At 38.8% G+C, this 27,825-nt stretch overlaps 1 protein-coding gene across 1 annotated transcript; it reads left to right on the top strand.

The window, feature by feature from the left end:
* Positions 1-187: 187 nt before the first annotated feature.
* On the top strand, positions 188-27,609 carry WDR48 (WD repeat domain 48). Its single transcript, XM_048319024.1, has 19 exons — positions 188-292; positions 8,387-8,527; positions 8,842-8,920; positions 9,201-9,283; positions 9,402-9,531; positions 13,073-13,161; positions 14,033-14,134; positions 14,488-14,712; positions 16,072-16,146; positions 16,485-16,587; positions 16,889-16,986; positions 18,594-18,701; positions 19,087-19,183; positions 19,688-19,783; positions 21,840-21,945; positions 23,370-23,457; positions 24,000-24,076; positions 24,791-24,983; positions 25,588-27,609. The coding sequence occupies exons 1-19, from the start codon at positions 245-247 to the stop codon at positions 25,681-25,683; spliced, it is 2,034 nt and encodes a 677-aa protein (XP_048174981.1). The 5' UTR covers positions 188-244; the 3' UTR covers positions 25,684-27,609.
* Positions 27,610-27,825: the final 216 nt, after the last annotated feature.

Raw genomic sequence — 27,825 nt, 5'->3', positions numbered from 1 at the left:
CGCAGGAGCAGCAGGGCCTGGGAGGGGACAGACCCGACCCGCCCTGAGGCACGGCTCAGGCGAGGCCTCATGAGGCGGCAACATGGCGGGCGCCGCGTCTGGGCGGGAACGCGGGGCACGCCCCCCTTGGCCACGCCCCCCGGCCACGCCCCCTCCTGCTGCTCGCGTATAAAAGCCTCGCGCGGGCCGGGTGAGGGGGCTGGTACTTCCGGTCGGACATGACGCCACAGTGTCAACATGCAAGATGGCGGCGCATCACCGGCAGAACACGGCGGGGCGGCGGAAAGTGCAGGTGAGGGCACGGCGGGGCCAGGACGGCTCAAGGGGAGCCCGGAGGTTCGCGGGCCACGCCAGCGGCTGCGGGGTGTCAGGTCTTGGGGGTTTCTACGGCAGCGCAGTCGCCCACTCTCCCACAACAGCGTTGCGGTGAGGGGAGGCACCGCCGCACGCCCCCAGGGTCTCTCCCCCGCCTCCGCTGGCCGCTGTGGCGGGGGCGAGCGGCCGCCTGAGGCACCGAGGGGGATGAGCTGCTGCTCGCTGCCGAACGGGGTCGAGTTCTGCAGCCCGCAGAAGGCAGAGATGAAGCAGCTCAGATCAAAAGCGGCAGAGCACGGGGGGAGGTAAATTGAGACCGAAAGAGCGGTGCCCCCGGACCTGCTTTGGTGTAACGTGAATTCCCAGCAGCGGCAGGGCTGCAGGGTCCTGCCGCCGCTGTCTCGGCTGTGTCCGGTGCCAGAGTAGGTTTAGATGAGATTTTAAGAAGACATTCTTTACTGCGAGCGTGGTGAGACGCTGGAGTAGTTTGTCCAGTGAAGCTGTAGATGCCCCTTCCGTGGAATTTTTCTAGGCCGGGTTGGACGGGGCTCTGAGCAACCTGGTCCAGTGGAAGGTGTCCCTGCCCGTGGCAGGGGGTTGGAACTGGGTGACCTTCAAGGTCCCTTCCAACCCAAACCATTCCATGACTTTGTGATCTGCTTCACATCCTATTTCTGCTTAGTCTGTGTAAAACACTCTGGCCCTTTGCACACACGAGCAAGGACCAGGGTTTTATCTTCTCAAATTTCTGAAGTATTCCTTCCCTGCTCCAGGCAGCATTTGTTGAAGGAAACCCATGGCACAGGCAGTCAGAATGTCTACAGGGTGTAGACATTCTCAGCACACTTGAGGAAGAATTAAATCCTGTGGTTCAGGCTCACGTATAGCTACAAGTAGATTGTTGTAGCCGTGGCGGACACTGGAATTATTGAAGTGTGTATAAAAAGTCAAGACTCTTTAACAGTAAAAGTCATGAAAATGGTTTTATTTTATGGTCCCCAACACTTTTGTTCTTGTTTGTGATACTGCCAGCCCTTTAAATGTTTTTACAGCTTTCACGATGGAAGAGACTTAATGCTTTATCAATGTGCAAAGCTGCCTAGTGGCAAGTGCAAGTTTGAGCTGTACATATCTAGTGTGATCAAATGACATATTGATTAGGCTTGAAATAGCATTAGGAGCTTTCAAAACAGAGGTGGGTTTGGCTTTTGGACACATCATTTATCACACAGAGGAAATGTACATCTCTTCAGAGCATTTAGTGTTCTCTGTGGTTAAGGGAAGCACTCTCAATTCTATATAAAGAATTCCCTTACCTTGCCAGAAAAAAAACTGGATATGCTTTAAAATACAAAGAATCTAGAGTATAATATCCCTTTGTTGACTTAATTGCCTGTGCTATAGACGAGTTTTTGCAGGTTACACCCCTAAGGAGGGGGATTTTATTATATCTTGATATTTGTTTGATGTACTCCTATTTATGAAGTAGTATTTCCCTGACAGCAGCGTGCATCAAAGAGCTCATTGTTATCTTTTCTTACTACTACATTTGTTCTCCAGGCATTGCTTAGCTCAAAAGCTTGTTTTTACAGGTGGTTTTGTGCTGGTTTACGATGTTTTGTCTGCTCTTATTGTTCTGTGTGGTATTTTTTCACTTCACGTACTAATGACAGTGGATGTACGTGACACTGATCTGCGTCTCAGCAGTGCATTGTAACTTTAGATCTAGATTGGTTGTGTTTCCCAGAGAAGCTTCCCATCCCTGGAAGTGGTCAAGACCAATTTGGACAGGGCTAGGAGCAACCTGGGATAGTGGAAGGTGTCCCTGCCCATGGCAGGGGGTGGAATGAGATGATCTGTAAGGTGCCTTCCAACCCAAACAATTCCATGATGAACATTTATAAAGCTTGGCTAGAAGCTGGATTCTTTTCTTGATTCTTACTATTTCACCTGCTTGGCTAGTGTCAGGAAATGAATTTTAAGTGGCTGTTTTATCCATCAGCTGCTAATGGAATGATAAAACCACTTGTGATTTATTTTACTCCCCAATGGCTGAGCATTAGGGTGCTTCTACATAAAGTTTTTGTGATAGAGTTGGAGAAATTTGTTCCCAACCTATGAGGCTGGAAGAAGAGGCTTTTACAAAAGACGCCTCTCAAGCATGGAGGAACTTGGTTCCTTACGTGGTAGGAGAGCTGGTTGAAGTTTATGGAAATCAGAACTATTATTAGCTTGGATGCACCTGTTTTACTGGTAAGCAAAGCCATCCAAAATAGTCAGTTTAGGGTGCTTCTGCATATAATTGTAGTTTCTAAGGGTTTAATCAGAGTGGATGTTTTAGGCCTCAAAGTAAATTCCATGCATAGAAAAAGGAAAGAAGTTTAACTCTTTAAATGGGAGTCAGGCATTTGTTAAGCTTAGCCCTGCCTTTCTGAAGGATGCAGGAGCAAAGCTGTGTGGTTTGGGAAGGGAAGGAGGATGCAGAGATGTGTCAGACACTGCTGTTGTCTGTGTGCTGTAGCTTTCAGATGTTGTCCTGGGAATTAAGTCAAGGGGAAGCCACTTTTCAGCAGGTGCCTTGAAGTAGTTGCCCTGGAGGGGTAGCATTGTAACTGCTCTCCCAAACTTGCTTCGACCAGAATAAATTTACCCCTGCACCCAAAACCTGTTGACAACACATGTGAATTTTGCCATATAAGGATCAGCACCCTTATGATTGCATGAATTTTAAGGACTTTTTGTCTTTAAGTCTTGTACAGAATAAGAAAATCTTATTCTCCATCCCTGGAAGTGTTCAAGGACAGGCTGGATGGAGGCTTGAGCAACCTGGTCTAGTGGAAGGTGTCCCTGCCTGTGGCAGGGGTTGAAATGACATGGTCTTTAAGGTCCTTTCCAACCCAATCCACTATGATCTTTTTGAACTGAATTTTTCATATTTGTGCACTAATACTGCAGCTTACTAGATTTTATCTGTTATTTTCATTTTTTTACTTAATAAATGTAAAAATTATAGTTACAAATATATTTATTTAATATATAATGCTTAAGCAAACAAATAGCCAGTATGTTGATTCCATCATAAAAGGATAAAAATGAGCTTCTTAATGCCTTCCATTACTTTTATTCTAGAGCCTGGAGACCTGGATAAAAATTCAAATAGTCACCTTAATTAAAAGCCATATTTTTAGGGATGCATATGCTCCACCAAGATAGTAAAGCAATTTGTTTTGTTTTACTAGGTGCTTTACCTCTGCTTATCTCATTCTTGATGCAATTCAGATCTCATGGAACCCTTCCATGATTTTGAGAAATACCTTTTTTTTTTAATTGCTCACTTAGAAACAAGGAATAAGTGTCCTTGGAGCTCAGCTGGTTCCTATTTCCTCCACATGGTTTGGTGGAATGTTTTAAAAGCAGATTTTACCCACTATGAAGATAAAATCTGTTATAAGGCATGTAATGTAGCAAGGGTAACATGATCCCACATCATCTGATACACTCATCCATGCAGGAAACACACTGTAAGTCCTGCAAGAAATTCACTTGGCTTTCTCTGCCAAAATGTATTTGTTGGCAGTAGCTTTATCTCTGGAGCTCTTAGGTAGTCATTAAAATGGTTAATCCTGATCCACTTAGTGTACTGAATCCCATAAACTCTTTATAATGAGTGGATGTTTGGGATGTTTGTGCACGGATGCTGTGGAAGATTCTTACTCATTATGGGGGTTTCTAAAAGCTGCAGCAGTGTCGATGTGAAAGCCTTTGGTTGGTAGTAAAATCTTACATATCCCACAAACCCTGCCCCTCCCAGACCATGGTGGCAATAAAGCCATGGTGATCTATATCCCAGCCATTATCGTGTCTGTGGTTTGCCCCTGGCTCTGTGTGCTCTGATGGAAAGGGCACAGCAGGGATGTGCTCCAGCCTGTCCTGTGTGGAGCAAATGCCACTGAGAACTCAGAGCTCTCACTTCCTGGGGGATCACCATTTCCAGACAGAATCTGGTACTTTATCTGCAGTGAGAAAATCTGTGTGCTTCAAGAGCAGAGGTGAATTTTATCACAGCAGCTTCTCCTCAACCAAAACTTTACTGCATTTGTATTATTTAGATAAGTTTGTGTACACACATGCTTGAATATGTGCTTTGTTTTTGTATTTGTTTCATATACATACTAAATCTACTAATATTTCTTAATTCTATGCTAAGTGACACTCAAAAACCCAACCAACCAAAAAAGCACTTTCTCACCATTTTTCCCCCCAAATAAGAACATAATGGAGAACCACATATGGATTATCAGCAATCTTCTGTTCTTATTAGTGAATGTTTTGATTTTGTGGGCTTGGCTGCGTGTCCACCATTGTTATACAAGTGTCAGCTCTTTTAGTCAAGTTGCTCTTATTGATGTATTTTAAGTACCCCATGCATTTCAACAGCCTTTCAACAGATTTTGTGGAGCCCTTAATTTTCCCCTCTATGCTAATATTGAATTAATGCATTTAAGTACAAGCCTGGATGCTTCTCATGTTATACCTCCCATTCCAAAGGGTTCCATGTGGTGTGCATCAAATGTCTCATGGGGTTATTTTTAGTTCAGCCATGTGTGCTGTGTGTTTTGTTCTTGTTTTGTTAATATACAAGACATTTATTTCAGCCTCAATGACTGGTTAGCAGGAGTGGACCATTTAACACTTTATTTTGGATGAGAAAATACATTTATTAAGTGTTTTAAGGGTAAGCAACTGGCAGTTACTTGGATATCCATAGGTTTCCAAAATGAGCTGGAGAGCACATTTTTTGTTGTAATCCTTTTCAGCTCATACTGTTTTCAGGACAAATGGTTTGCCTTGTCCTTAGCCAACTGCTCAAATTGCAGTGTTCATTTGAAATGTTGGTGTGGTGTCCCATCAACTTGCTGACCACAGAATAATTTTCTCTCATTTTAATTTTCTCTTTGTCCTCATAGTATTAGAAATTTAAAAAATAAAAAATTAGAGACCATGCTTAATTTGGATTAGAATTACTTTTCTGATTGAAAAATATCTGTCATTGTTTCTTGCCATGGAAGAAGTTATCATTACCTAATGAAATAGATATTTATTTTTCTTCTTACCAATACTCCTTCAGTTTTTAAGACAGTTTGTCCGTACGAGTATACTATTCCTTCTGTGGACAGTAAATAATACTTTGTAAAATTATAAGTCTGAGGAGAGACTAAAGTAACTGGTTGAATTCTGTGACCAGTAGCAGTCACTACTGGGGAATTTTGTGTCAAGCTCTTTTTGTTGTTTTGCCATATTTTTTTTTCCATCAAATATCTCTTGTATTTACTCCCAAGATTTTAATCTTGTTTAATTCAGTTGTTACAGCAAAGTTATTTTCTCAAGTTTCTCACAGGGAGAAAGAAGAATGATGTTGGGTTTCCTGCTCAACTGCTGCTGAGATCCAGCTCAGATCTACCATGGAACAATAACCCTGAAACAATATAACCTCTCTCTTTGTCCCAGTTCTTTTAAAATAAAAACAATACTTGCCAAGAGATGTTTGACTAAATTAATATGTGGAAGTCATTAAAGTGAATAAAGGGCAAATTAACTTTGAATATTTCAATACTGGTGGTAGTGAGAACTGGTTGTCAGTCTCTCTTATGTTTTTGTGTGAGGGAAAAACAGCATTTGGTTGAGTTGACTTTAATTCCATCAAGATTAATGTAGAAATATAACTCAGTTTCCAAAGTCCTGTGAAAGTTTTAATCATATATGAAAAGTACCTTATTTACTAAAGTAAGCCATCATTTGGGGGTTTTTTTTTGCATTTTTAAATATTTATGGCTGTGTTTTTCTTGAGCTCTGTTAAATTAGAAAGAGTAACATTGTTGTGTGCAAAAAGCATAAGTGTTACCGTGCTTAGGTGACTAACATAGTTTGACAATCTAACTTAGGAGTGGAATGAGGAGCTCTTAAATTATACCTGAAAATATAACAAATATGGGAGGTGACTGGCAGAGGAGGAACAAATCCAAAAATTGCAGATTTCTCAAAGAATATTCTGCTAGCAGTTGGGAAAACAAGAGGTGAAGGGCCGTGCTGATCTTGAGCCTGATACTGTGTCAGGAGAATATTGTTCTCTATAATAAGTAACATCACATTTGATCTACTGACCTCTGTGTTTGTCTTAGCTGCTCACATTTAGTTTTTTTAACTGAGTGTTTTCATTGGCTTTATTCAAAGAGTTTGACAGCAGCATGAATTTGATGGCCATCCCTTTGCCTTGTGTTTGTATCATGTTAAACTGTGACTTTGACTCTAACATTATTTCGTGCATATATTCTGTGCGGGTCTTTCAGCAATATAGACATGATATGATTAAGCCCAGGTAAGGAGTGGTACATAACATCTTGCTCCCTACATCTCACAAAAAAATAATACCTCAAGTACTTGAAGTGTTTTAACATAACATTTCTGCGTGGTTGATGGTGCCTTCTTTCAGCAGTGTCTCTGGAGCTGTGTGTAGGTGGAAACTTGAGCATGGATAGCAAGAACGTTATGGATGAGTCTGGAATGGGTGAGAGAAGCTGAAAGTATCAGCAATGAGGGCATGATCTAAAACTGTGAGGATGAGCTGTGATAATAAAAGGGCTGAGAGTGGCTGAGAGGGTCTTTTAAGAGCATTGGGACATAACATTAATGTAGTGAAGGACTTGTGGAATGGTAAATGGAGAGTGTTGAGGCAGAAGGATTCAGGAAGCTCTTAATTTTCATCATCCAGTGTTGGTCTGTAGAGCTGCTCCAGCTCTTTCTCAAACAAAGAATAGCACTGGACACGTGTTTTCTGGAAGCATTAGTTCTCTGGCTGTGCTGCCAGGGGATGGGATAATTCAGTGGAGGTGTTGCCCACATTCACCACATGGACCTGGCAGTTCTCATGGTATGGAATCTGAGCTGCTGTAAAATATTTCTTCAGTGATAAGGACCACTCAACATCTTCCTTTGTTGGTTTTATTTTGTGTCACTGAGATCTGATCTGGAAAACGTTTTCTTTATACTACTTTAACACAGTTACTGAAGTGACAAACTGCTTTCAGATCTCTAGCCCAGGAATACTCCTTACAAGCATTCTCAAAACACTGGCACTTGTGTATCCAAATTATTCCTGCTTTGAGCAGATTTGATTATACCAAGCATGAAATTTTACCTTGTTCTGATTATATTTTACAGTATCTGGGAAGATGCATAACTGGCATCTTCCCCTCCTTTTCCTTCAGTGTGAGGGCTTTCCTCAGAGTAGTGTGTAAGCCCTGTGTAAATGCAGGGATCAGGAAAATGAGTGCAGTAGCTCTGAAGAAACTGTAGTGTCTTAGAATTGTATTTACTGAATACTAATAATGGAGACTGCTGTGGCCTTTCAGGATCTCTTGAAATTTCCTTTTAGTTTTTCTGAACAAATCCATGAAATAACCTTTACACACAGTACTGTCAAACATGGAGGGAAGAAACTAATGGAATAATTTACCTGAAAGAGCAGTAAGAGTTTGAGTTTCTTATTATTTTGGCAGGTAGGTAGTTCTTTAAAAATTGGTTTAAAAATAATAGTGACACCTGAAATAGCTTGAATTTGTATCTGCAGTCTTTCAGTGCTTCGTGAGCCATGGTGACCATATCCTCTCCTTTGTGAGGCTGGGAAATACTGGCATCCCAGGTAAAGAAACTGTGGAACCCACTTGGGAAGTGAGACACAGACTCAGTGTGTTGTCTGAGATCACCCAGAATATACACACACAGCAGGGAACTGAGCTGAGGATTCTCTGGGTCTAACTTAGCTTAAGTTGTAACGATTAAAACACTCTTTTGGGCTCCAGTTCTATCACTGCTGAGTCTTCTCTGTGACTCTTCCCCATTTTTGGGGCCAAATGACTTTGGTGCTGGTAACTCTCAAACTGACAGACAATGCTTGTAAAACTCTTCATATTTTTTTACTCAAGAACCTCACAAAGATGAAATTAGATGTTCAGGTTTTATGACCAGGTCAGTATCTTAATACCATAATTGGATTTGTGCAAATGTGTTTTAGGTCTCCTATGTGATTAGAGATGAAGTGGAGAAGTACAACCGCAACGGGGTAAATGCGCTTCAGCTGGACCCAGCATTAAACAGACTCTTCACGGCAGGCCGGGACTCCATCATAAGGATATGGAGTGTCAATCAGCACAAGGTCAGTCAGGAGGGGGTTCCTGTGTCTAAACCTACTTTTTCCAAATTATCCTGCTGGTAAGCTGCCTCCAGGGCTGTATGTGATGGTTTTTAACAGCTGCCAATTACTGTGATCACAAAATCCTTTTGATAATTGTTCATACTGTGGTATCTTACGTAACTGTATAGTTCTATCACAAAAAGGTTCTGAAATAGTGATTTCAAATAATTAGGGAACTTTGGATCCATATGCAGATTGAAGATAATATCATGACAGGGTCTGATAGTCACAATCTTCTCCATTGGTGATGAGCTTATTTTTTTCTTAATTTGCAGCAAGACCCTTATATAGCATCTATGGAACATCACACAGATTGGGTAAATGACATTGTGCTCTGCTGCAATGGCAAAACATGTAAGTACTTAAAAGTTTCAGAACTACAGTATTCAGAAACTGTATACAAGTAAATTATCTGCTGCTTTAATTATTTTCCATCTTTTCTTAGCATGTAAAATTAATTTGTGATGTATATTGTAAATTTTTTTTAATTGTGAGCAGCTGTTTTAATGAAAATTGAAATGTGTATATAAATGATTGTTTTAATCTTTCTGAAAAACAAATTAGAGTAGTTACGAATATGCCCTAAAGTAATATATAAGCCATTAAAATTTAGTCTTTATTCTTTCCAATTTAGTGATATCTGCTTCTTCAGATACTACTGTTAAAGTGTGGAATGCACATAAGGGATTTTGCATGTCAACACTAAGGACGCATAAGGTGAAAAATATTATCTGTAAATACTGTGTGTGATCACTGCCATTCTTACAATTATTGAGATGTAGACTTCAAAAGGATAACATTGTTGATTCATATTGTTACTTTCATTTTATTGTAGGACTATGTGAAAGCCTTAGCATATGCAAAAGATAAGGAGCTGGTAGCATCTGCTGGGCTGGACAGACAGATATTCCTCTGGGATGTAAATACTCTCACAGCACTGACTGCCTCAAATAACACTGTCACAAGTAGGTACCTGGGCTGGGGAGGCAAATGCAATGCATTTTATTGAGTAGGGCGATCTGTGAGATGAATTTAAAACTGTGGGTGCTGTTTCTATCTGTACATAAAAAATGGGCAAGAAATTTGAAGGTGGGTTTTGTATGCAATCAGTCCATTTGTTGTGTTATGTAATAGCTGGAAATCTAGAGCAGCCAACAGTCATGGCATTTAGAATGGAGGACAAGTCTCTTTGAACTGTTTCTCCTGAACTGTGACATGCTGGTTTCTCTGCAACTTGATAGAGCTTTAACTTGAGAAGCTTTTAGCTTCTCAACCAACCTTTTATATGAATGTTCCTTAGCTTATTTGCTCCTATATTTTTCTATGTATTATAATTTGGGATTTCTTTTTGCTTGTATAGATGCTGAAAAAACAGGCAGTACAGCTCCTTGATACATTTATCCAATCTGTCAGAAGAATAGTTTCTATATAAACTGGACTAAAAACCATACAGAGTAACACAAAGCACTGACTAGATACAAGGATGACATACTGGTGAGATTTAACTCACTGGAGATTAAAAGGCAAGGGCAAACTGTAGATTCTCCTCATCAGGGTTAATTCTCAATGTCACCATCATCTTTTAGAAAGTCACCTCTCCTCCTTCTCTCTCCCAGAACGGCATTACATAAATTGTGAGATCTTTCTTTATACAGCAATTCCAACACTGCCTTTTTCAGAATGGTCAGGGTAGAGCTGGTTAAGTTTCTCTTCTGGGAAGTGTCACTAGCCGTGAGGTTCAGTTGGATTTGAGTGAATAGCATAGATCTGGGTCATGGCATCCTGGTTTGTGTTTGCTATTTTACAGTATTTTTTTTTTGAAAAAGAGGGTCTAGTGTGACCACAGTGTACTTTGCTGCTTGGTTAGGTAGGTTGGAAAAATTGTGTTTACAGTGACAGACCTCTTTCATTTTACACTTTGGTAGGTGTTTAAACAATAGCAGATTCTCATACGCATTGGGAAAGAGCAGAACTATCTTGCACACTACCACATCTTAATTTTTTAAATAAGACTAGTTGCTTCATCAGTCATAGGTTAGGAATGACTCAAGGAAAATCTGCAAAACTAAAATTTGGAATTGGCACAACATATTCCTAAGACATTTCAAGAATATGTGATTCTATAAATAAGAGGCAGGCATGTAGTTGTGTTGGTGTGGCTTTTTTTATTTACTGTGTTGGGCTGATTTTGAAAGGTGTGATTAATTTTAAAGATTTGGTAGCTTCTAAAACCAAAGGTGCATCTGCTGGGCAGAACTGTCAGTTTTGCATTTGTTGTCTGAAGAACTTTTTAATTCAAGTATAGCCTTGTGCTGACATGTCTGAGTAGCTGTTGGAAGAGAGATGGCTTTAGTGAGCTGTGTTGCACTGCAGAATGGTATTGGGATGGCACATGACTAAAGTGATTTACCTTATCTTTCCCAGAAGTATAAAATCCTTCTATTTCTTTCTTATTTTCACTGAAAGTAGAATTATTTTATAGCCAAACTTTGCTGATAACTGTCAGCTTTGCTGTCTTCTACTTGAACAAAGAGTTTTTGAAGGAAGAACTTATTTGTGAGCTCACAGGAAAACTCAGTAGTGGGATAATAAAAAAACATAAAAACATTTATTGTACGCTGTAACAGTGATACAGAGCCTAAATTATTCAAGTGAATCAGAAATGGGAGATGGGGAGTACTGAGGAGCTGATGCTTGTTTTGAACCCAAGATCAAATGGGAGTGGAGACGTTACCTCTAAGGTGATGGGGAGAAATTTGCATTTCTAGGGTAGGAACACAAATATTTCATAAGGGGCAGGAAGAGGGAGCAGAGGAGTTTTTTCTTTCATTTTAGTGCTCCCCAGTAATAGTGTTTCTGTTGGAAAGAACACGGTATATGTCCTCACAGAACCTGTTTTCCTGAGTCCTTTCAAGCAGTATGGATTTTTTCAGATTACAAATGAAAATTGTTCTTGTGCATTAGTTTCCTATCTGATTACCTGGAAGCAGTGTACACAAGCCAGCATTAAGAGGGAAGCCCATTTTTAAAGAGTGTCTCAGTCAGCCGAGCTATAATTCAAATTAAGTGGAGAGATTTAGCTTTTGAGAGGTAGTCCCTTCCAGAAGAGGATGAAGTTGAGCTTTGCTTTTGTTCTGGCATAAATTTTGCTTCTGTACATTTGAGATTTTCCTATTCCTGCTATCCAGCTTTTGATAACTCTGTATATTATCCTTTCCTAATTTATTATGATTGTTGAACAGTGTGCTAACCTTCAAGAGTTTTCAGTTCTGTGTTTTGCTTTTAGCTGTTCTCTGGGGACAGTGGAAGACTCACTTTATTTTAGCTCCAAATAATAGATTTCATTTGACAGTTTGCATTTGGATGCTATAACCAGTGGCTAAGAGGACCCTGAAGTATAGCTGCATCATTCTTCATAGTCATAGAATATCCTGAATTGTAAGGGACCCTCAAGGATCATTGAGTTCAATTCCTGACCCTGCATGGGACAATCCCAAAAATCCCACCCTATGCCTGTGAGCGTTGTCCAAACGCTCCTGGGGCACTGGCAGCCTTGGGGCAGTGACTGTTCCCTGGGGAGCCTTTTCAGTACCCAACCACCCTCTGGGGAAAAAAACTTCTTCATAATATCCAGCCTAAACCTCCCCTGACACAGGTTCTTCTGCTGTGACAAAATGTGATACTACATTATGATATTAGGTTACAAAGCCCGTGTTGGAAACTCAGCTCCATCATATAAATAAATCATTGTGTGAAGTTTCACGTTTTTGCTGGCCATGCAGTTTGTTGCTATTCTTAGCCTTCTTGGCATACTGATGGTATGGATTTGAGGCTTGATGAAATGCCTGATTGTGCTCTCTAAATAGATGATTTTCATTTGCTGTGTCTGTGCTTTTCCCAGTTGAGGGACTGGTACTTCAATCTCCAAAAGTGGGTTAGGCTGGATGGTGTAGAATTCTTCAGCTCTGATGGTAGGTGTGATGCTAAGGAGCTGCCATATGGCTTTCATAAATGCAGAGGTAGCATCCATACTCACCACATTTCAGTGCTGCAGTGTAACTTCTCTGCATCTCTGCTGAACTAGGAGAGGAGCCTTTAATACAAAATGTAGAATTTTACTGATACTTGGCTTGGAAAAAAATCTCTGCCTTTAAATCCAAATGCTGTGTATTACAAGCTCACAAAGTGTCATACTCCAATAAAATAGTTGACCAAGAGTAGCTTGATGGCCCTGGCACAGAACTGTGGTGCCAAAAGGGTGCCAAGATAGTAATGACCATAAATCTGAGGGGTTATTTTGTTTTTATGCAGTAGTAGATGAAGAATTGGAATGGGGTTTTTCTAGCATTAGTCTGACATTGTCTTTCTTAAAGCAGCTCTATATACAGGGCAGAGAAGCACTATTTTCATGGGTCAAAGGGTATTAAAATACCCATTTTGAGTGAATAAGTATGTTTTTCAAATGACAGCGTTAAAATTGAAAATGTGAATTTTATTTTGAAATAGCTTCTTCCCTGAGTGGGAACAAAGACTCAATCTACAGCCTTGCAATGAATCAAATGGGAACAGTTATTGTATCAGGGTCCACTGAAAAGGTAAGCAAAATTCGGTAAGGTTCATTTCACTTCAGTTTGATTTCAGTACAAAGAGACAATTTGATTCATTTTCAATGTCATGTCTGTAGCAGCTTTTGTGTTTTCAGTACTGAGAGCAGACGCTTCTCTTAAGTGGGAGTGCCAAGTGTAGGATACAAATCCTGCCTCAGGCTGAAGATGTGATGTATCCATAGAGCTTTAATACATAGGGGAGACAATCAGATCATCTTGTGTAACCCTCTTTGTCAGAGATTGTTACATTTCCCCACAAGAGCTCTGATTTTTGAGGGCACATGACTCAGATGATTATCAAGACTGAAGCAGTTGCTGCAGGTAGGAGAGAAGGTGCCAGCAATTTGTGAGATCCCTGCAGGAAGTGGGAAATGAAGTGAGCTAATGAAGCTCAAGTGTTCCCAAAAGACAGCCCTTGCTCCTTGTTGTAAAGGAAGGTGAAACAGGCTTAAGTCTCTGTGTTGTTTTCTTTTACCTAATCTAACCTTGAGAGAATTTTATTTCCAAGACAATATAAAAATGAAAATAGGATACACCAGTGAAGCATATTAGAGGATTCTCAGAATTGCTTTTTTTTGCCTGCATCTGGAAACACTGTCCTGTTTCCAGTCACTTCCACTCTTTAATTTCTTTTAGACAGAAGAAACCAGAACAAATTAAATTAAAATCAAGAGAATCTGATTATTAGAGCTGCATAAGATATAGTTGTCTGTCTTGTTCTGACATATATTTTCTGTGCTGGATGTCCATGTGTTCAAAATAAGGGTTGATTCATTTGCAAAGGCTTAATTACTGCAGGGGTAACACATTGGTGGGAAGAATGGTGTTAATGCCAGTTATCCAATGTCTATTTCCATAGGTTCTAAGAGTGTGGGATCCAAGGACTTGTGCAAAACTGATGAAACTCAAAGGGCACACGGACAATGTCAAAGCTTTGTTGTTGAACAGAGATGGCACCCAGGTATGTGCTTTAACCTGAGACTAAGGCATTTTACAGAGAGCAGAAACATCATTAGTCCATATCAATGTAATTTAATGTCATAGGTTACAGAAGGTAGCTTAACAAGTATTACAGATATTTAGTGGTTAAGGCAGTGAGGCTGGATGGGTGAAAGTTGTTTTTATTACAGATTCATCTAGGTATGGAGTAGGTTGTTTACATAAAATACTGGAAATTGTGACTAGAGTTGTTACCTGTTTAGCACCATCTTAATGGAAAAATAACCATATGAATTATAAAAGCTTTTTATGGGGAAAAAGTATTTTCAAAGACTTAAATACCTGCTTAATTGAAGTGTGCTCGTTGTTGCTCAGTGTCTTTCAGGCAGCTCTGACGGGACTATTCGCCTGTGGTCCCTTGGGCAGCAGAGATGCATAGCCACATACCGAGTCCATGATGAAGGTGTTTGGGCTCTGCAGGTCAATGAAGCCTTCACTCATGTTTATTCAGGAGGAAGAGACAGGAAGATTTATTGTACAGATCTACGAAATCCTGATATCCGTGTGCTGATCTGTGAAGAAAAGGCACCAGTTCTTAAGGTAATTGAGTTTAATTCAGAGAATTGCAGAGTGTTTGGGGTTAGAAGTGATGTCTGAAGCTCATCTGGTCCACTCCCTCTCCCCTGCTCAAGAGCCAGTTGCCTGGAACCACATCAAGATGGCTTTTGAGTATCTCCAAGAATGGAGAATTCACAATGTTGCTGGGCATCCTGTGCCAATGTTCTGTCATCCTCACAGTATAAAAGGGTATTTGTATGTTGTCTCATGAAACAGTGGCTTGAGGTATAAATTGATTAAAGAATTCACATTGGCTAACAAGTGTTTATTATACCACATCTTCAGCAGATTGGCTTCGTCTCCTAAATTACACCTAAAGTTGAATTGTCTGAAGAAGATGGATGCCTGGCAGCTACTTAAAATATGCAAATTCAAATATTACTGAAATTAAATATGCTTCAGACATGAGAAGTTGGGTTTACCAGGCTTTAGTATAGTTTTAAGAAGCCTGAGCTGGCATTGCCATGGTTTTGTACAAAAATTGGTTTTTCTTAGCAGCAGCATGCATATGTGCACAGGACTGTGTTAGGATCTGTTACATACTCATGGGAACCAGGAGTAAAGTTGATTATAGGTTTTTTGAATGCCTAAACATGATGTTTGCCTGCACAAGTCTGAATCTTTCAAAGAGACTGTTTTTTGAATTTTTTTGCTGTCTGTAACTTTAGTGACATGACCTTTGGAACCTGCAGGTTTATAAGGAGTGTTCAATTGAAACCAATACCAATAGATATAAACAGCCTGGCTTCCTTGTGAGTGAACTCTAGCTTAGTGTGTTAAGAAAAAATCCTGTATATGTTAATTTAGTTCTGGAAAAGTCAGAATATGAGAAATTTCAGTTCAAAATGGAAAATGAAAGCACTGGTCAGCTGTACAGAGGTCAGAAGGGGCCTCTAATCTTGGCTACAGTGATTCATTAATCTGAGAAATGTAATGGCAGACCCAAGTATATAAAGCTCTGCTATTTTTTCTATTAGTACAGAACTTCTTACATTCTCATTTTAACCATATGAATTGTCTGAATACAAAGTAACTGAGAAAACACTGTACTTACCAAACTGTCCATTAGACAAGATTGCATCATGCTGGAAACAACTTTAACTACTGTGTGTTAATACACATTGCATCTACTATTACCCATGTCTACAATTCATTTGTTGAATATTTGTAATAATTCCTCTAGATTTTCAGAAGTTTCATCTTTTAAACTTTGTATTTCTGCAGTAAACTGAAAGTAGTGCTGTTCCTAAGACAGTTTCAATTATGGGAGCAGATCTTTGCAAGACAATTATCAAAGGGAAAATAAGTCAAGCATGACTAAAAGTTTGTTTCATTATTTAGATGGAACTTGATAGATCAGCTGATCCTCCTCCAGCACTTTGGGTTGCAACAACTAAATCCTCTGTGAATAAATGGGTAAGTGATATATTTCAGTTTGTGAGTTCAGTTGAGTATGGAACTTGCAGTCTTGGTTTGGGAACTGTTGGGCTGTTGCTTTCAATTTGACTGGGATGTGCTGTGATCTGTAAGCTTTCTTTAAATCGTAAAATACTAATATTGAAATTGATCAAAAGGTATTAAGCTTTGAATTACTTTCATTGCTCTCTATTTATGGTACTTTTAGGAATAAATTATCTTTCTTGAAACTGGATTGTTAACATCTGAATAGCAGCATGAACTGGCAGTTGTTACTCACAGATAAAAGCAGAGTTTATAGCTGATTATGAATGTTACTATTTTCCTTCTTTCTTTAGACTTTGAAAGGAATCCATAATTTTAGAGCATCAGGAGATTATGATAATGATTGTACCAATCCCATACCACCCCTGTGTACACAGCCTGACCAAGTTATAAAAGGTAAACAACTGTTTTTCAGAAGACCTTGTAAAATCTGTTATCATTAGGACAAGTGATAGAGCTTTAAGATTGACTCCGGTTTTTAACAACTTGATGCTATGATTTCAAGCAGAACAATGTGGTTATTGTCTATCCAGTGTTGGTTACAGTTAACATTGTGTTTAAACCTTGGTGACATCCAAGCCTTACACAAAAAAACTGAAACCAAAGAACGGCGTATGTCATGCTATGCAATTTAATCTAATGTGATATTAGGAAAAAATAATGGCAGTACTAACCTTAATTCTTGGTTTTTTGCCAGGGGGTGCTAGTATTATTCAGTGCCACATTCTTAATGACAAGAGACACATATTAACCAAAGATACAAATAATAATGTGGCATACTGGGATGTCTTGAAGGTAAGGATGTAATTTCAGATTTTCTACTGTTGGATGATTAATTATTTTGTGCCACTTTTTTAATGTATGTATTTTTAGTGTTGGAGATTTCTTTGGTAGAAAGTCAATCATCTTTCTGTCTCAGGACATCATGGAAAGTTTGCCTTTTGAAAAAGGAGGGGGCATTTCTGAGCTTTTTTGTAGCTGTCCCTGATGTGAGGCTGATACCTGCATTCACCTGAATCCGATCCAGTATTGACATGTTTCTGTTTTGATGGGGGTTTGTTTCAAAGAGGGCTTGTGTCAGCTGGTAAGGCAGGAATGGCAGGAAGGTGAACAGAAGGAAGCCTGGCTCCTGCCTTGTGTTGCCTAGGGAGACTTGGTGTGACATTTTAAGGTGCTTTACCTAATGATTGGTTAGAGGAGAGGGGAAAGAGTGCAGAAAGGAAGGACTCAAATCCCACACCAGTGGGATTTAGTCTCTGGCAAAAGCCTGTTTAAATTCTAAATATTTTCTTCATCTCGAACTGTGCAGTGCACCAGCCAAGATCAATAAGGAGGTAAAGCATGCTCAGGCAACTTACTGAGTTGTTGACTGAAGCAGAAAAGAAATTAGGTTGGAGGATATAGATTTATACTAAATATTATCTAGATTATTTTTTTTTAAAAGTTAATAGCTTTTCTTTATTTCAGTGTGTATGTAAGTGTGCAGTGTTAGATCTCAGGACCAAAGTCAAATGCTGATGTTAATTTTTACTTTCATTCAGGTTTTTTTTTTCTTAGTAAGGCTGTGAGAAAGGTCACTTAATGTGTTTAAATACATAATCACTGTAGAGATGGGATTATTGGCCAGTTCAGAGTGTTGCCTTCCATGTAGGATCCTTGCACTCAGAAGCTGAGACTCTCTATTGAGGATGCTGGAAGAAAAGAGGGAGATTTTCCTACCTGTAGCTGCACCCTTCAGTCTTTGCTTCCTGTAACTTTTCCTGGATTTTGAGGGAATAAATTCCAAGGTTGCAATCCTTAGTGTTTGCTTAAAACAAGTGTTTCAGGATGACTTGGCAAGTGGATTATAATAATTTGGATTTTAACAGAATTACTTTAGGAGCACTTAAAATAAAATATGAACATTTTATTAAAAATTTTACTGACATTTTTATATGAAATAAAACAGAAATTAAGCATCTGCACAGAAATTCACTCACAGCTGTTCCCATTGCAGTAGTTGAGCTGAATTTGTTGCTTGATGTGCAGCAAATACTGGTGTTTGATGGAGAGTACTGAAATATTGCTGCTGATGGGGAGAGGAATGACAGAGGGTATTAGAAGACAGCAGTCTACTCAGTGATAGGGAAAATATTTTCTAGTAATCTGAAGTAATATTTCCAAACCTCTCTGCTGGCTTGATGCCACTACTTCAGAGATTTAAAAAAAAAAAAAAATTGCTTACCATATAAACTATAGTTCAATTTTTTGAGAAAGATTTAACCTTTGACTTGTATGGTTTTGGACTGCAGTGCTCAGGGAGGGATCATAAGTCACAATCATTCCAAGTGTATATGAAAATCAAGTAAAAGACTTGAGGTGTTGATATGACTCAGTACTTGTACATTTCTTCTGGTGTACAGGCATGTAAAGTTGAAGACCTTGGGAAAGTAGATTTTGAAGAAGAAATTAAGAAGAGATTTAAAATGGTCTATGTGCCAAACTGGTTCTCAGTGGACTTGAAAACCGGGGTGAGATACCACTCCTAAATCTGTTGTTTTAATGTCATATTTCATATTTTTTCATATATTGTTTGTTCAAAAAGGTTTTAGTTTGTTAACTTTAGAAGAACACCCATTGCTTGTCTGATGGGTTAAATTTGTTTTTAAGTAAAACAGCAAATTTTACCTCTGTTTGTAATAATCTGAATAACAGATTTTTTTAATTAATTTTTTGCTTGTGGTATAGTCCACCAATTCCAATTATGAATTAATACAGTTTGGTAAACAAAATGTGCTGTCATGCATTTAGAAATTCTTTGGTTTGTATTCCCAGCTAAGTATGGAAAAAATTAGAAATTTATAGATTTGTTTAATCCAAAACAACTATTAATTCCTCGTGGTCTTTTGCCAACAGATGTTGACAATTACTTTGGATGAAAGTGACTGCTTTGCAGCCTGGGTTTCAGCAAAGGATGCTGGATTTAGCAGTCCAGATGGTTCTGATCCAAAATGTAAGTTTTAACTAATATCAGTGTTTTATTTTAACAAAAAAAGCAGAATAAATTCCAGTATATATGTTTTGAAGCATTCCAGTGCCACATATGTCAGTATCTGGTTGGATTTTGGGGCTTATTTTCTTAATACTAAATTCTGTAGCAAATTCTCCAAAGACAATATTCCCTTTTATTCTGAAACACTCATGTTCAGGTTTTACATTTAATTTTGTTTTAAACCTTCAAGGAGCAAAAGGGAAAAAGTAATTATAACTTATTGTAAAGAATGTTAAAGCACGTGAGTGATCCAACAGCAGGGATTCTAAAATCAGCTTTTCCTGAAAGACTGTAACATGCAGCTCTCAGCTTGTGACAAGCAGATTTCTGTGCCCATAAATAGTTTGCTTTGGGAACAGAACTGCTCAGACTCTTGGGGAATTTTCAGCTGTGGATCAAATGGAGATTATTTTGTTGCCCATGTTTTTTGTGTAACTGAAGTTCTGCCTCACTATGTCTTGACAGTAAACCTTGGAGGGCTTCTGCTGCAAGCACTTCTGGAGTATTGGCCTAGAACACACATCAATCCAGTGGATGAAGAAGAAAATGAGATAAACCATGGTTAATACTTTAATATTTTCCTTTTTTAGTATTTGTCCACACATTGTTTGTTTATATATCTGTTTCTTAAATAGATAACATGATTTGCTGTCTTACACCTATCTGTCTATGCATTATAGACATAACATTTTTTAGCACTTCTAAATTTGCTTTACACCAGAAAGTGTGTTGTACTTCTGAAAATATCAGCAAAAATCTTAAGTCTGTCGGTAAAAAAAGTGGGTGAATAAATGATTCTGAAGTTACAAAAACTTGATGAAAAACAGTTACTGGCAAACTGAAGCTTGAGTTGGAAAAGAAACTCTAGATAATGACAGTAAAGAACAATAATTCAATTATCTAACATTAGGAAGTATTCTCTTGACATAATTCCAGTTTTCTTCTAGGTATTGTGAACAAAATAAAACAAAAGCTTTATTGTAAAAAATACATTCTATGTAACAATACATTGAGTAGCTCTGTAGAAAACACCTTAGAATGCCTTTTTTAGGTAAGAATGCTGAGTCTGATCAGGCATTGGATGAAAACCACAGCCATGTGAAATGTAGGAAAGTGGCTGAATCTGGCAAAATAAGAGACTGTAACTCCTGAGCTGGAAATCCATTCAACCCAGGTCAGAGTTGACTGAAAAGTCTCATATTTGGTGATTAAGAAATTACTTTCTATAGACAGATGATGCAATTAAGAAAACTGTACGTTCAGCATATCTTGCTGACTTGTGATGAGACTGTGCCAAGAATTAGATGCTTGCTTCTTTCAAAACTGGTCCCCATGGAGGGTTAGAGCACTTGGCAGACTCTTCTGGATTCAGCTGCTGATTCTCAGACTAAGTTTGCAGCTTAGAGCCAGACAAGGTATGAGAAGTGTCACCCACAGGCTTTTGTGGTGTTGGATTATTGATGCTGCACTGCTTATTCCTGTGTAGAGTTGTGGATCAGTGGAATGTTTGGAGTACTCACAGCAGAAACAGTTTTAATTGCCCTTCCAAAAGAAAAAAAATTTAGGGAACTGGCACTGAGCAGTGACTTAGGAAGCTGAAGTGTACATGTTGGACACTGGTGTTTTTGTAGAGGTACAAATTTAAGTAAACACGAAATATGTGCACTGTTGTTCCTCTCAATTGTTCAGAGAACTGTTATGAAGAAATCTTTCAAACAATAGGATTTTTCACTTGCTGTAACTTCAGTATCATGTTTACCCGTTCCAATATAGATTTTTGGTTTTGGTTTCTTTGCTTATTACAATTTCTGACCTTTCTTTGACTGCATGTGTTTCTGGTTAGAAAGCTGAGGAACCATTCATCTCATGAGTCTGTGCCATTTAAATTTCTTAATGTTGCTTGAATTCAACATCTCTTCAAATACAGTAATGAGATGCTACAGTGTAATGAAGATGATTTTTCCCAAGTGCAAGTCAGGCATCCAAATTCTTCTGCATTGTTTCAAGCTACCTACTGATTAGAAGCTGCACTGTTCAAGAGGTGCATAAATAATGCTGATTTTTCTTAATCTTGTCCTATCAACCTGATATGGAATCAGGTTCTTCAGTGTTTGAAGGCCATGCTGCTGTAGCTAGCTATAATAAATATAACCCAGGAGCTTCAAGGCACTGAGTCTGAGCATTCCTGGTACACTGTTTTGACATCTGGCAAATCCAGGTAGAAGAGCAGTGCAAACACCCTTCAGAGTTCTGTACTGTCACTGTAGAGGGAAGAACAGTCTTGTCTCAGCAGAGTCTCCTTAGTTGATTTCTAATATTAGTATTGTTCAGTTTGACAAAAGAAATGGAAAAAACCTCATCATCGGGTTTTGGGCTCCTGAGCTCTATTCTCCTCAAAGGCTTTTGAAATAGGCCTTTCACAAACCTTTATTGGTCTTGTTACTCTCTAGTGTTTCTTTTTATATGCTTGCTCTGTCTTGGAAATAGGGCTTTTCTTGTTTTTTATGAAGCTTATGATCTTAATTTACTGGATACATTTGCTCTAGGTGGAATGTGTGCCCAATTTTAAGGCCTAGTGCAGTCTCACTGCTGTTTTATGTGGGTTTTTTTCCTACAGTTAATGGGGAGCAGGAGAACAGAGTCCAGAAAGGAAATGGATATTTCCAAGTGCCACCACATACACCAGTTATTTTTGGTGAGGCTGGAGGACGCACTTTGTTCAGGTATAAAAACTGACAAACATAAATCCAGTGGCTGAGCAATCCCTTTCTTAGTGCAAGCAGGAATGCTATAAAAATGTTATTTGGATCTGTTCTGTACATTCAAGACATGCCCTCAACAGGCAAAATAAGCAGGTGTTGATAATTTGGCATTATCCAACTGAGCCTATGAGTATGAACATCAACAAGGTGTGAGGTTTTAAAGCAGTAGGAGCTGTGTGTATAGTCCTTAATTGTGTGTGATATTTTTGGGTGCCTTCTTTCTGCAAATTGATAAACTAGGATGTGCTTTAGAATGAAGTTTTACTGCTTTGGATTCTTATGGAACTTTTCCTGTGAGTGTATTATGCTGATCTTTGAGTATTAGTTACTCAGGAGCTGTTACTCACTGGAGAGCTGGCTTCTGCTCCCAAAATTATAGTTGATGATCCAGTAGAATGCTCCTTCCTGCCAGAGATTAGGACTCGGGTTCTGCATTGCAATGGGTGTGTACTGATGACACTTCTTTTCATTCTACATTGAAAAACCTAGCTATGGTATGTGATACATCAGAGACACTTTAATAGTGCTGCAGAACAAGTGCTGAGCTTGCAAACCCTGTGAATTGTTTGATATTTACTGAGATAGTGGATTTTAAATTTATGGGGTGGGGAATGTTTGATTTGTTGGTTTTGTTTCCCAGGCTGAACAGGTCCCAGAATGATGTAACTTTCAGTCCATAAACCGGTCAGTAAAACAGGGAAACCATTTTCAGCTTGGAAAACTGACTTTTTTACCTGCAGTATCAATGTATTGCATTGTACCTGGGCCTTAGTATCTGCCTCCATTCTGTACTGGATCTTACCTGCTACACAGCTGCTCCTCAAGAGAACACTGAAAAGACCCCATTGAAAGGAGCAAGCCATGCCTATGGGACCTAAAAGGTGGATTGCAGGACTCTGACAAAATACCTTACTGCAATTTGTAAAATTAAATGTGGCTTTTTTGCATCATGGCGTGTGCCCATTTCCTAAAATTGGTTTTATTCTTTCCTTTTAGTGAGAGCTTAGCAGATGCTTTACATGCAGAGCTTGTTTTTCCCAAGGAGAAGAGAATGGCTTTATGCCAGGTGCCTTTCCCCTTCTCCTGACAGTTCTGTACTTCAACACACAAACATAACACAATCCAGAGCAAAGTACTTTCCCAAATTTTCTGTGTCATAGCCATAGTCTCCTAAGATCCTACTCCCTGTTTCTGCTCTGGGATCTGTCTTCCTACAGCTCCTTCTGGTCTTTACAGAAAGTAAGTGATCTCTTCCCTAGTAAGTTCATGGTGCTAACACAGTTCAAGCTGCCTGCCCATTAAAAGGGCAGGACCTCTCCTGAAAGCTTTTTAATGCAAATGACAATAATTGTTGTTACAATAAAGGTAATTTCTGTGTGTCTCAGGTTGTTGTGTCGGGATTCAGGAGGTGAAACCGAATCCATGCTTCTCAATGAAACGGTGCCACAATGGGTAATTGACATCACTGTGGATGTAAGTTTTGGGTGCCTAAGTTTGGCCTTTTTTTAGTTTTTTAGGATGTACTACAATTAACTTTGCAGTATCTGAAATGACACTTTAAATTTTTGCACTGTTTGTATTTAAAATAAGTGGTCTCAAGGTCTGTAATCAAGACCCTTCAAGATGCACCGTTTTTTGATGTGTCCAGTTAAGGTATTTTTGCTCCATTTCTTTTGACACACTGTCTTAGATAAAGAATTCAAAGTCCTGTGCGTAATTGGTATCCTTTTCAAGTGAGGAACAGAGAATACACTTCATATTGCTGCTGTCTTTTGATACTAATTGCCTTTGAAATAAATGATAATTTATATTCAAAAGCTAGATGATCTGTGCATCATCTAAATTGAAGTGTCTCAGGAGTATGAGTAATTTGGCTGTGGTGGGGATGTTGATTAAGAATCTCTCATGGGTTTTGATAATTAGGAGCTGAATATACTTCACATAGCAGCTGCTGCAAATAGGAGCTGATAACAGTTCATCCTAAATTAACATTTCTGAAACTTGTTTCCTTCTAGAAAAATATGCCCAAGTTCAATAAGATTCCCTTCTACCTCCAACCTCATTCATCGTCAGGGGCAAAAACTCTAAAAAAGTAAGTAATGTAAATACGACTATCAATATTGAATATCAAAATTGTAGAAAAAAAACCTGCAAGCTCAGGGAAAAAAACCACCAAACCAATTCACTGATTTCCCAGAGAATTGTTTTGTGCTTGAATTTCTAGAAGTTCTTAGTCATTTAACAGCATTGCTCTAAAGCACTAAGTTATATCAGAATATTTGAGAGAACTGTAGATTTGTTTCGGGTTCAACAGACAGTTGTTCAAGTTTATGCTAAGAAATGTCTTAAGAACTAACTACTGAAATGAGTATGTGTTTTGTGGTATTTAATCAGAAAACAGATGAATTTACAGATGGTTACTCTGTTCAGAACCACAGCTTTGTTTCCTGTTGCTAACAGATGAATAACTGCTTTTTGAAAGGAAAAGGGACAAAAGCTGACAGTAGGAAATGCTAACTAGTACTACCAGTCACATGAGCTGGAACTGGGAGCTGTGTAGGTTAGAAATCAATGCAGATTTTTATCTGGTCTTTTGCATATCTTAACCACTTTTCTGAGTTTTTTGCTGTATGACTCTGGATAAATTGCTGTTATGATCATGGTATTCTGGATGATCTTGATAATTACTATTAGACAATATAAAGATGATGTGTGTAGTTGCATAGCTTGCTACACTAAGGTATTATGAAGGTAAGAAATAGAGTTTCTCAAGTTTTTTCCTGACAAACTTCTCTAACTCCTATAGAGACCGACTGTCAGCCAGTGACATGCTTCAGGTGAGAAAAGTGATGGAACACGTGTATGAGAAAATCATCAACTTGGATAATGAGTCTCAGACAACGAGCTCCTCCAACAATGAGAAAGCAGGAGAACAAGAAAAGGAGGAGGACATTGCTGTGCTAGCAGAGGAGAAGATTGAACTTCTGTGCCAGGACCAGGTGAGTTCCCTGTGATCAAAACCATGGGGTGGCAGTGAATTGGTTGTGAATTTTTGAATACTGAATTTAAAAAATGCTATAGAATTACTTAGTTTTAAAGGTAACAGATAATGTTTTGACATCATGTTAACTTAGTGCTGACACGAGTTTCAGACAGTTGCATATAGGCAGGTGAAAGATTTTCCATAGTAAACCTGTTTAATTTGGTCTGACTTGTGACTTTTACAGGATTACTTACTCATACTCACAAATGAACTTATTACAATTGCACGGAGTCGTATTTTTAGTGTTTCTGGAATGGTTTGAATTCTGCATTTTTAGCAGTTTTTAAAATTGGTCCAAAACCACTAATTGCCTAATAAGTGCATGAAGATGAAGTACTGAGGAGGTGGTTGTAGTCTGAAGTTACATGTTACACTGCTAAAATCTCTCAGTAATGCATCGGGTTCAGTTGCTAATTGAAGAATCTGAGCCTTTGCATGGTTCATCTTGGTATCAGTTCACCCCTAGGACTGTGAAAACTGGAGTGTTTGGTTTGGGTGTTTTTAGAATTTCTGCAAGTGTAGCAGACCTGTGGAGTAAAAGATGACTGTTTGCTGTGCAGGTTTTGGACCCCAACATGGACCTTCGAACTGTAAAGCACTTCATCTGGAAGAGTGGTGGGGACCTGACACTTCACTACCGCCAGAAATCAACGTGAGGGCAGCGCAGACCCAGAGGGGTCATTATTTACTTGACCATACTGTGCTGGTTCCAAGAGTAGTTCTAGAGAAACCCACTGAACCCCTAAGGTAGATGAGACTTCTAATGCCTCAGTATGGACGGGAAGTAAACATTTAATTGAAGTGACTAATAGACCTGTAATATAGAGGAAAAAAAATCTATATGACTTAAACTAAAGTCTGTCCTAGTCTCAGTCAATGAGATGGGAGGTCCCTGAGTGGTTCGTGTTGTGTGAGGTGTACAGAGAGTGGATGATAACCCAGTGCAGACTTTTGCTTCTTCCTTTTTGTTTTTGGTTTTTTTCCAGAACATAATCCCCTCATCTTGCTCATGCTCGGTATCAAACTGATTTGTCCATATTAGTCACTGTTCACAATGTAATTAAGAACTGCACACAAGGTATTTTTAAAACATTCCATTCATAAAGTTCCAGCAATGATTCCTCATGGGTTACTTAAGCATTTCTACCACTAAAAGAAATTTGGGAAAGAAAACACCAGAAAATAGGTATTGCATACTTGAATGAATGGGCCCATTTAATTGCAAGCCAAGGGTTAACATGAGAGTTGTTTTAATTGCTTTAGAGAGCTGTTGACATGCAAATAAGAACACTAGAAAAATATCAGAGCAGGGTGAGTCCAGTGATGCTGTGCATCATAATAGAGTGAACGTGCTTTGCAGCAACTTAGATATTTTTTTCTAAATATATATAACTACTGCCTGCACTGTCCTAGGTGTTCTAAAGACACACTAGTCTAATTTTTAGTAACTGTGCTCCAAAAGTATGTGACATTTTGTTAAAACTTCAAACCATTCTGAATATAACTTCAGATGTTTAATGTTAAACTTTAGAAACTTCTCAGCAGATTTCATATTCATGAGATAAAAATACTGATTCTTCTTTTCCAAGGTTTTATATGCAGTTGTTCTTTTGTTAGAGACTTAGGCAGATCTTGTTTTCACTGCTGTTTCTAAAAATCTGTGACTGTCATAGGCTCATGGTAATCTTTTATAGAAGTTTAACTTATTGGGGGGAGGGAGGGTAAGGGCCTTTCAGCTTTTTGTGAGAAAATGTGGGGATATCCCAGAAAACCATTTGTAGCCAGAGCAAATTACAAATCCTCTTAGAGAAATGGTGTAGAAATGACTCTTGTCTGAAGCAGAAGCACAAGTGCCTTCAAGGGGCAGTATATTATTGGAGTTTCTTCAGGAGACACATGCTCTTGCCCTTCCTGTATCTTGTGATCAAGATTTAGGTTGAGGCCTAAGGGATGTCCCAATAAATTATATTACTGGGATTGTATTGGTCAGACAAAAAGTAAAATATTTTTCATCATGTTTTATTTGAAAAAATAGTCAAAATATAGTCAAATAGTCAAAGTAGTCATTCCCTTCTGCACTTTTAACCCAGCAAAACAAGCTCATTGCTTAGACAAAACCATGGTTCAGAATTAAGCTAGCATGTCTTTTCCCCTGTCTTTTGAGAGTCAGTTTCAGTTCTTTATCCCCATTTCTGTGTATGCTTAGTTTGACACACTTGTGCTTTAACTGCACATTTTTAGTGCTATTTGTGAATTAAATGGTTAAACAGAACTGTAACTTTTATTGGTAAATTGTCCTGACTTGTATTTATTAATAGCAAGGGTCTTTGTCTGTTCCAGTAGGCACTGTTTGGGTTATGTTTTGTTTCCTGGTTGTCTTCCTGTCCTATTGTATACATTGGAGTTGCTCACAGTAATTTTTTGTTTGAAATCAGCCAAGGTTGTAATTTTCCTTCTGCTTTTTCTTTCTAACCATCCCAAAACACAGTAACAGGAAAGTTTTTAATGGAAGAGTCTGCAATGCCAGAAGGGTAAATGATGTTTCACAGTTGTATAGAATAAAAGGCTTTAGTTAAAATGTTTTCAAGTTGTTTTGTGTACTAGATCAATTGTGCAATTTTGGAGCTTGGATGGTTGCTGTTGAATGTAACAAAGGGCTTCAAGTGTTTTGAAGCCTCAAGTAATGCAATAGCTGAAGAAATGGCAGTGCCTTAGCAGAATCCTGTGAAGATAATCTTGTAATGGGGTTGGATATAAGAATTTCTGAGGTGAGCAGACTTTCAGGTGTGAGCTCTGAG

This window comes from Corvus hawaiiensis, chromosome 1 (assembly GCF_020740725.1).
Source record: "Corvus hawaiiensis isolate bCorHaw1 chromosome 1, bCorHaw1.pri.cur, whole genome shotgun sequence".
In the NCBI taxonomy this organism is placed as follows: Eukaryota; Metazoa; Chordata; class Aves; order Passeriformes; family Corvidae; genus Corvus; species Corvus hawaiiensis.
Note: the sequence above shows the minus strand (reverse complement) of the source record. Positions and strands in the feature narration are given on the sequence as shown.

Bases quoted from the DNA above. Each gene is read 5' to 3' on its own strand.
- WDR48 (XM_048319024.1), top strand. From the start codon at position 245: ATGGCGGCGCATCACCGGCAGAACACGGCGGGGCGGCGGAAAGTGCAG. The intron at 8,528-8,841 runs GTCAGTCAGGAG...CTTAATTTGCAG, and splicing joins GGAGTGTCAATCAGCACAAG to CAAGACCCTTATATAGCATC. The intron at 23,458-23,999 runs GTAAGTTTTGGG...GTTTCCTTCTAG, and splicing joins TAATTGACATCACTGTGGAT to AAAAATATGCCCAAGTTCAA.